The sequence below is a fragment of the Carassius carassius genome, chromosome 14, assembly GCF_963082965.1.
Source record: "Carassius carassius chromosome 14, fCarCar2.1, whole genome shotgun sequence".
Classification (NCBI taxonomy): domain Eukaryota; kingdom Metazoa; phylum Chordata; class Actinopteri; order Cypriniformes; family Cyprinidae; genus Carassius; species Carassius carassius.
In genome coordinates this window covers 6,431,042-6,440,054 of record NC_081768.1, presented here as the reverse complement: position 1 = coordinate 6,440,054, position 9,013 = coordinate 6,431,042, and the positions used below count along the sequence as shown (strand labels likewise).

Genomic DNA, 9,013 nt, shown 5'->3' with positions numbered 1-9,013 from the left:
TCGCGGCCTGTTCTGTCAGTCACCGCCTGCTGCGCAGTTCTACTCTAGCCGAAGCCGAACGGGACGCGTCCTCTCCCCGGTGCGCAGGCGGGAGAGGCCTGAGCTGAACGCGTAAACATCGGGCGTGGAACGCATGATTTTAAAGGACTGGGTGCTGCAAATGGAAGCGGATGGTTTTGTGCGAAGGCGGCGGATGACAGCAGACACATCGGGCGGCGATGCCGCGGTGGCCGGAGCTTCCGCGGGCGCGGAGATACACTGGCTTGGCGGCAGATTCTGGGGTGTTTCCAAAAGTCTAGTCGGCACTTTGACACCTCGGAAAGCAGGAGAAACGGAGCTTCATGTTGGACATTTCTATGGCTCCCAGGAGGCCAATGATTCCTCGGAACCGGACTATGAGGGTTTGCCCCAGGGCGCCTCCACCAGCACGCACATGTTGGCAGGGGCAGTGGCAGGAATCATGGAGCATTGCCTGATGTTCCCTATTGATTGTGTGAAGGTAAATAAACGCATTTGTAAAACAGCAAGAGTTGTATAAAGAATTCAGGTAGAGTCAATGTGACCAGAAGGCCCATGAAAGATCCGACAAGCTGGCAAGGTCGAGTTAGTTCCCCTGTGTGATTTCCAGACTCTTTATTATAGTCTTCATGCTTTGCAGACAATATAGTTTCCCTCTGCTCCTTTCTCGGATTATTGTTGTCTGTCTACATACAGAAATAATCATTGCACTTCATATTCATAGCAGTTATTAAAGTTAAGAATAATTTTTAGTCATGTAATCTCTCCAGTGTTTAATTCTGTCTAGACTGATCTAGTAGTAACTAACTAAAGTTCCAAGCATGGAATTCCACCATCAAATGATTGCCTCGTTTTTTGTTTTGTGGATAGTGATCTGATTGTATCCTGTGGTTTAGAGTGATTGTAGTACATGTGTGTATGTGAGGTGTCATTATGAAACATGAACACGAGAAAGGAAGGCCACACGTGGCTTCTGTGCTCCTAAACCACGTGACCTTGTTGACGCTGCTTTGGGATACGGGCATGCGCATTGAGTTAGTAGTTCAAATGCAGTGCAGTGTAGTCTCTTGAGAATTAAGTTTTGTTTTATAAAGTCGAAGGTTACCATTAAGGCAGTACATTACCTGGAAGTGTATCATGTATTTGACAATGCGCCATAGCACGTCTGTGATATGCTACTAGTTGTGTAACTACTAGACAGATCCTCAGACTGCATAACTGCATTTCCCTAAACAGGACACATCACTTCATGTGTCATTGAAGCTGTTTTGCATTAGAAGTGTTTGCTGGATGTACTGATCAAGATGCCATTGGCAAACTGTAAGGAAGTATTACTTTGAGTGTTCAGCTGCTCTTGGATGAAGTGAAGGTTTCTTTAGAGACAAAGACACTTGTTTTATGTCCTTCACAGCTGCTCCCTCTCAAATGGGCCAGTCCAGACTGTAATCAAAGAAAACACTGATCTCTTTTGTGCATTTTAACAGTTGTTTTATTATTATTATTACTGTTTAAATACATGGCATAAAACTTAGTACCAGCCTGTATGTAGGACTGTTTCCTTGCTTCTTCACTGATTTCAATCCACCTCTTTATTTACCTGTCAGAGACCTCAGTTTTTAATGTATAAAGTCAAGTTCAGCCCACATTTGTTCTTGTTGAATGTCTTGTTTGATTTGGAAATATGTTAGTGGTAAAGCTGGATTGAAGCACTTATTTGTTGACTTTAATTGTAATCCGTATCTTTGCAAAATATGTAAATTCCATGCTGAGGTTGATTCACAGCAGTATGAGTGATGAGGAAAGGTAAAGCTAACAGTAGATTCTGTTTACACTTAAGTCAAAGGTCAAGTTAAATCTCTGAACAGCACACAGTGTGGCACACTGCACGTTGTCCCTATTAAGAGAAGAGAATCAGAAAGAAGTGTAGAAGTAACTAAAGCATCTGTACAGTTCATTATTCATTTATTTGTATTAGGGACAAAAATCTTGATTTCTGTCCTTCAAAAAAAATAAATAAATAAAAGCAATGCATTGTACATACAGTATAGATTACAGCACAGACTAAGTTGCATCTTTGATAGACGATTTACTAGATAGATAGATTAGATAGATAGATAGATTTACTAAAATGAGTGCAGTTCACCATTAATATAAAAGTGTAAAAACCTTGTGTTCATTTAATTCATTTTGTAACATATTCCAAAGTTGAGAAACCTTTACTGAAGAGATGTTTTTTTGTTTTGTTTTGTTTTTCATGAAATTTATTTTTGTTTTGTTTTTCTGGTAAAACCCTGTCTATTTATAAATTCAGATATTACCTTTGGGGCTTTATTATATAACCACACGATTTTATTATATAAAAACTAAAAAAAAGAAAAATAAAGAAATTGATTGGTCAAAAAGAATGGGAACTGTTTGTACTCGTAGTGTTTGTTTTGTTCAGGTCCCAGCACATTTTGCTCTCATAGCTCTTGTACATTGTTTTCTTGTTGGTAAATGTACTACAGATTCACTGTAAAAAAAAAAAATCAAAAGTTGAGAAAACGTAAAAGTTTAAGGCACCCAGCTTCAGCAGATTTTTGAGCTTTCTCAACTTGTTTTCAGTTCATAAAAAAAAAGGTTGCTCCGCTGAAGCTGGTTGCCTTAAACTAAGTTTTCTTAACTTTGTTTTTATTTTTTTATAGTGTTTGAAGTACTGCACATCTTCCGGTTCCCACAGTCACCAGATGTTAGAAAAAAAGTGTTTATTACGTTTAAATTCTGGATATTTATCTTATAAAAATGCATGGATTCGCTACAGGGGGCCTTTATTCACCCCCCGGAGCTTTGTGAGGGACGTTTTATTACTGATGCGTGCACTTTATTTCACGTCTTCTGAACTGTTGACAACAAACATCCGCTTACCCCAATGATAAGCTTGGAAGAGCAATGACAATTTAATATAACTCCGATTGGATTATTCTGAAAGAGGAAAGTCACGTACACCTAGGATGCTTAGAGGGTGAGTAGAACATGGACAAATTTTAATTTTGGGGTAAACTAACCTTTAATCTCAGTAGGCTGTGTCCTGATAGAAATTAAATAGTTTAACTCGATGCATTAAAAGACCAGTTTTCTGTTTTGTACAAGACTCTGTTCCCTGGCCCATTTGGCAATCCCAAGCGTTTGAAGAGCAATCTTGAACCTCCCTGATGGAGGTTGTGGTCCCTCACTCCCCTGTCATGAGGAACTGGCTTCAGATATGGTTTATTGGCAAATATGATTATTTCCCAGGCCTTTTATGGAAGCATTGTTTCCTTACATGAATAATGTTTCTCATGTAGCCACAGCAGGCATCTTGAATTTCACCACATTGCAGCTGTCGTTCTGAACTAACATTTTCAACCATGCTGACCATGTCAGTTCAAACATGACTTTTGTGGTACGTTCAAGGCCACAGTGTATCTGTAAAGTGTGTTGGGCAACCAAGTACATTACTAAGAACTAAGCACATAGATTTTTCCACTGTTGAGTCAATGCCGGTGTTTCTGTAGAAACCGGTACTGTTCTCATGCATGTCAGGTGATACTGTAGATCCACAGGAAAAGCAGATTAGGTGGTTAGATTATGTCCCTGTGTGACCTTATTGCTGCAAACTTCAGTTCTGATCTACAGATCCAATGACTTTGCTATGTGACGTAAAATTCATAAATATTCCCACTTAAATAATTATTTTTTCACTATTGTGTGTGTTGCATTGCTATATATTTTGTTGCAGGTTTGAGATAATATAATAATAGGAGGACACTTGCTTCACTGGGCCAGTGCTGCATTGTCACTGTATCTTTATATTTGTTCATTATATTTATTCATTTTAATTTGTTGAAAATGTAACTTCTGTTACACTTTTTTTAATGAAAAAATACTGAAAAATGGTATATAAAATATTTTCTAGCTGTGTGAAATGTTTTGCTGCAAATGTGGGATTGTGAATGTGTAATGTATTTATTATATATACATGTAATAAATAATGTTTTAGCTTTTTTATTATAATTATTGAAAAATGTTCTAAAAAAATATTTTGCTCCCTTTTTTTTTTTTTTTTTTGGAACAAAATCAGCAAGTTCAAGAACAAATGTGAACTGAAAATCCCTGTTTTTAATGCCTGTATTTATACTAATACTTTAATCTAAATAGTAGGGCTTGTAAGTTTAAACAATTGTTCTTTGTTGCAGACACGCATGCAGAGCCTTCAGCCAGAGCCAGCTGCCCGCTACCGTAACGTGATGGATGCTTTGTGGCGAATCGTGAGGACGGAGGGAATCTGGAGGCCAATCAGGGGTCTGAATGTTACAGCTGTAGGGGCGGGGCCAGCCCACGCACTATACTTCGCCTGTTACGAAAGGTTGAAAAAGGTCCTCAGTGATATCATCCATCCGGGAGCGAACAGTCATTTGGCGAACGGTACCAGTTTTCCGGCCCATCAGTCCTACTAGTTCCTCTCAGCAGCTTACCCACAATTCTAATGCGGAGTAGATTGTTAGTTGGCTTGAATTGGCTTAAAATATTCTAAAATATTTTTTGCTTTTTCACAAGGCCTTTTTAACTTTATTAACATATTAGTTGCAATGACTGTTAAAATTAAGTGAAGATCGGCAGTGGTTTAAAGCCATCCGCATTCTGGAACTAGTTTTTTGGCAGTGGCTGCGTTATCTGTATGAATCATGTATTGTCATGAACTCTTTAAAATGTCCTTCTAGTATGAGGTCAAGTCCCAAAATAGCCAAAACTGCCCCTCTCCAATATCATGACAGCAGCTATAAATCTAGAAGATCATGATGTGGGTAGTAAATCTTTGAACGTGCAAAGAATAATCCACGTTTTTAATAATTTACCTTCAGGTTGTATCATTAACATCTGGCAAAGAATCCGTGCAAAACTTTGTTAAACTGAATTGCATTGCTAACTTTGTTGTAATACCTTTAAAGCTAAAGCTAATGTAATGTCACTACACAAACTTAACTGTCCATATATTCTAATTCTAATGAAAAATATTTTCATTATCTGTAGAGAAATTCGGGAATTGATTGCATTTATATTGTATCATTGCATTTGTCAGATTGTGGTGTAATGCTATTTAGACTTAGTTTCAGAGCTCAAAGTGGAAGTCGTTGTTGGTGTTTCTGTGTAGTGTCTGTTTTCTTTCTCTTTCCTCCAGGTCAGAGTGAAAGGGTGGTAAGTAACTGCTGGCATGTTACCATTTACCAGTAGATTTCACTGAAAAGGAATGAAAATGATTAGACACCATGATACTTCAGTGTGCTTCTGTAAATTTTTTGAGTCATAGCTTGAAGGCAGATGTCTCATGTTCTGTTAGCACCTTGGGATTAAGAATGTAGACTCAGAAGCTGTAGCAGTTTTTGCTTCTTATCATAAAACAGAGACACGATGAGTGAAGTAAATGCCAGTATCCTTAACAAAAGGCTCTCTCTCTCCTGACTTTAAATTCCCCAGAGTTTATCCAGTCAATCCTAATCTCTCTGTTAAATCATAGGGGGTATTTGGTGGCTGTTCGGGACACAGTTCTTGTCTTGACTGTGATCTGATCTGTCTGTATAACTGATTGTTGTATTTTAAGTCCAGTGACTATCCGGTCTGTGTGCATGCTCTAATTTTGGTGCTAATGTCTGAGGGGATGTGTTACAGGGGCTGCTGGATGTGTTGCCACATTGCTTCATGATGCTGCAATGAATCCAGCTGAAGGTATTTTTACTTTAATCTCTACTTCCTATAAAAAAGAAAATAAGATTTTAATATTCAATTCACTACTATTCAAACTTTTGGGGTTAAATACTTTTTTTTTTTTTTTAAGAAATAATTTTATTCAGCAAATATGTATTAAATTGATTAAATCAGCAAATACATTTTATAATGTTAGAAAAGATTTTAATTTCAAGTAAATGCTGCATCACAAGAATAAAAAAAAGGTTATTAAAAATATATATATATATATATATTACAAATGATCTTTTTTCTGGATGATTGGTGAGCATAAGAGACATTTGACAACCCAAACTGAACAGTAGTGTATGTTATTGTTCTACTTTATATCTGTATGTAGTTTACATGGATTTGATTTTTATTTGGATATTGTGGATTTGTTTTTGAACTTAAATTGGATATTTAATGTCATGACCGTTGCATTTTTGGGCCCTTAACATGATGTTCCTGGAAATATCTTTGTGTAACATGGTGTGTGTGTGTGTGTGTGTGTGTGTGTATGTATGTATGTATGTATGTGTATATATATATATATATATATATATATATATATAAAATTAAAAAAGATGTTGCTAATTACTAGGGCTGCAATGATGAATATTGTTATTTAATTTAATTTCTCTGTTTTATTGAAAAATAGCATGTTATTCCACATCCTGCTCAATTTTCCTCTCCAAATAATAACAAATTGAGTTGTTGCAGCCCTACTAATAAGAAAACCTTGACTCTTTTGGTCTTTAAGTTACTGTGTGCTCCCAGCCAGGAGATGGCAGAAAAGATCTAATTTCCTGTTACATTTCACCAAAAAAAAAAACACATTTCCAAAAGACAGCCTTGAGGGTGCAGATTGTCCTTGCTCTAATTAACAGTTGTGCGATGTTGAAACATTAGCATTAGCCGAAATTCCCAAGTGGGCCAAATCTCAGTCTGACAGCAGTGTCTGTTTCTGCACTCTTGAGGCTCAAGGTTAATCAGCACAGGTGGCAGACTGAGACCTTGCATAGACACCTGCTCTCATTCGCCTTGTCTGTTCCCTGCAGACCGCTTGACTGTAGGTCAGACAGGAGGCGCGTTTGATCCGCTCATGTCCGGACGTTTCTGCTTTGATGGGCCTACTGTATTTCAGTCATGACCTGGCTTTTTGCACTTGCCTAATGCTCCCCTTCCTGTCCTCTTTTTTGTTTCCTGTCTGACTGTCTCGTTCAGTGGTGAAGCAGAGGATGCAGATGTTTAACTCGCCATACCGTGGCGTTCTGGACTGTATGCGCTGCGTGTGGCAGCAGGAGGGGGCATTGGCGTTTTATCGCAGCTACACCACGCAGCTCACCATGAACATCCCATTCCAAGCATTGCACTTCATGACCTACGAATATCTGCAAGAGCTGCTGAACCCCCAAAGACATTATAACCCCTCCTCCCACATGGTGTCGGGCGCGCTGGCGGGTGCCATTGCCGCCGCCGCCACCACGCCACTGGACGTTTGCAAGACGCTGCTGAACACGCAAGAGTCTCTGGCGCTCGATTCCGTCAGTCAGAGCGGAAGACACATCACCGGCCTCGGCCATGCCTTCCGGACTGTCTACAGGCTTGGCGGCCTTCCTGCTTACTTCAAAGGCGTTCAGGCCAGGGTCATATACCAGGTGCCCTCGACTGCCATCAGCTGGTCCGTCTACGAGTTCTTCAAGAATGTTATCACCAAACACCAGCACGAGAAGCGCAGGATCCAGAGGGACGGAGAGAAGTAAGCGCTCACAGCTGGCCTGACCTTGGCTTTCTCTGGCATAACCAACCAGATAAACACTCGAGCTGCAAAAGGACTGATTTAATAAATGACACGCACATATAGAGTCCAAACACTCATGTCTGTTTACTTCCATACAGTTGGCATTTAATAGTGAAACTTTCCTGTATCATTCAACTATTAATCATGACCCAAGTTCTCACTGTGAAGGCTCAAGTTTTTGTTCACTACTTTGCACTTAACCCAAATTACACCTTCCACAAGGGAGCGTCAAATGCCTCTTTAGACGTTTTATGCTAATGAGAGGGTGATCCTTCAAGTTTGTGGGTGGGGTTTAGAGCCTCTAGACTTCTCCAATTCCTAAACAGTACCTAGAACAGCAAACCTGAACCCTAATTTTTGTTTTGTTTTTATATTTTCCCAGCCAAAACCAATACGCACAAGTGAAGACTTATCTGTACATTCAAATTGGGATTTTAAACATCATTAAAATCATTGTTTATGGCAGAATGTAGACCTGTACAGTAATTTATTGCCTTCACTGGCTGAATAGCACTCAGAGATAATGAAAGATATCTATGTTAGAGGTATTTTTGTAGTATTTGGCAGTGGATTTTTGTCAGCACATGTGGGAAATGTTCCTGCAGTTGACCCAAAGTTCTGAGATGGTTGCCCCTTTCATAACTTCTAGAAATAGTTTTGAGGTCTTTAGGGGGACACTGCATATAGATCTGTAACAGCTTTAGGAAGACACACAGTCCTTCAGGCCAACATTAGTATTATCCAGTCAACAATGCCTTAGACCTGCAGATCACATGACCTGAGTGTCATATAAAAATTAGATTCTGATTTAATCTGTTGAGGTCCTTTTGAGTAATTCAGTGAATATGAGTTGGTCATTTGGAATCATTTCTAGATGGACACTGGAATGTACTTTGGTTTGCTCTGAACAGAATTTGAGCTCTAGTGTTTGAGAGTTTAGGCTGAAACGCACCTGGCAGTTGAACATATGAAGAGTTTCATTGATGGAAATTTGATGGGCGGTTCATCAGCTTTCAATAAATTAGCAGTGCAGGGATTTCCCTGGCTTGCAATGGCTGATGTCAGTCTGAGTTTAATTATTTATTCATACACTTTATTTAATCATACTATACTTCAAGTTTGGAAGTTAAAGGAATGTTCTGGATTGACATTAATTTGGACTGGTATGTAAAAAAATGACTGCAGTATAATGCACTAGCTGTGTGTGTGTTTTTATTTATTTTATTTTTTTTTTTATAAAGAAGCCTCTTATTCTAACCAAGGCTTCATTTTATTTAAGCAAAAATACAGTAAACAGAAAAAACTGTAATATTACAATTTAAAATAACTTTTTTTTTCAATTTGAATGTTTTGAAATGTAATTTATTCATAAAGTGGCAAAGCAGAATTTTCCGCTTCAATAATCAAGTCTTATAAAATCATTATAATAGGTGCTCAAGAAACATTTTAGTG

At 38.5% G+C, this 9,013-nt stretch overlaps 1 protein-coding gene across 1 annotated transcript; it reads left to right on the top strand.

Moving 5' to 3' along the window:
* On the top strand, positions 1-8,625 carry slc25a28 (solute carrier family 25 member 28). The gene is made up of 4 exons (XM_059565834.1): positions 1-499; positions 4,233-4,461; positions 5,704-5,760; positions 6,985-8,625. Exons 1-4 carry the CDS (start codon positions 134-136, stop codon positions 7,521-7,523), a joined length of 1,191 nt encoding a protein of 396 aa, XP_059421817.1. The 5' UTR covers positions 1-133; the 3' UTR covers positions 7,524-8,625.
* The last annotated feature ends 388 nt before the right edge of the window (positions 8,626-9,013 follow it).

What these genes read in the sequence shown, in the direction of transcription:
- slc25a28 (XM_059565834.1), top strand. Translation starts at nt 134, where the DNA reads ATGATTTTAAAGGACTGGGTGCTGCAAATGGAAGCGGATGGTTTTGTG. An exon ending in GAACAGTCATTTGGCGAACG is followed by an intron (nt 4,462 to 5,703) that starts GTACCAGTTTTC and finishes GATGTGTTACAG; the next exon opens with GGGCTGCTGGATGTGTTGCC. An exon ending in TGCAATGAATCCAGCTGAAG is followed by an intron (nt 5,761 to 6,984) that starts GTATTTTTACTT and finishes TGTCTCGTTCAG; the next exon opens with TGGTGAAGCAGAGGATGCAG.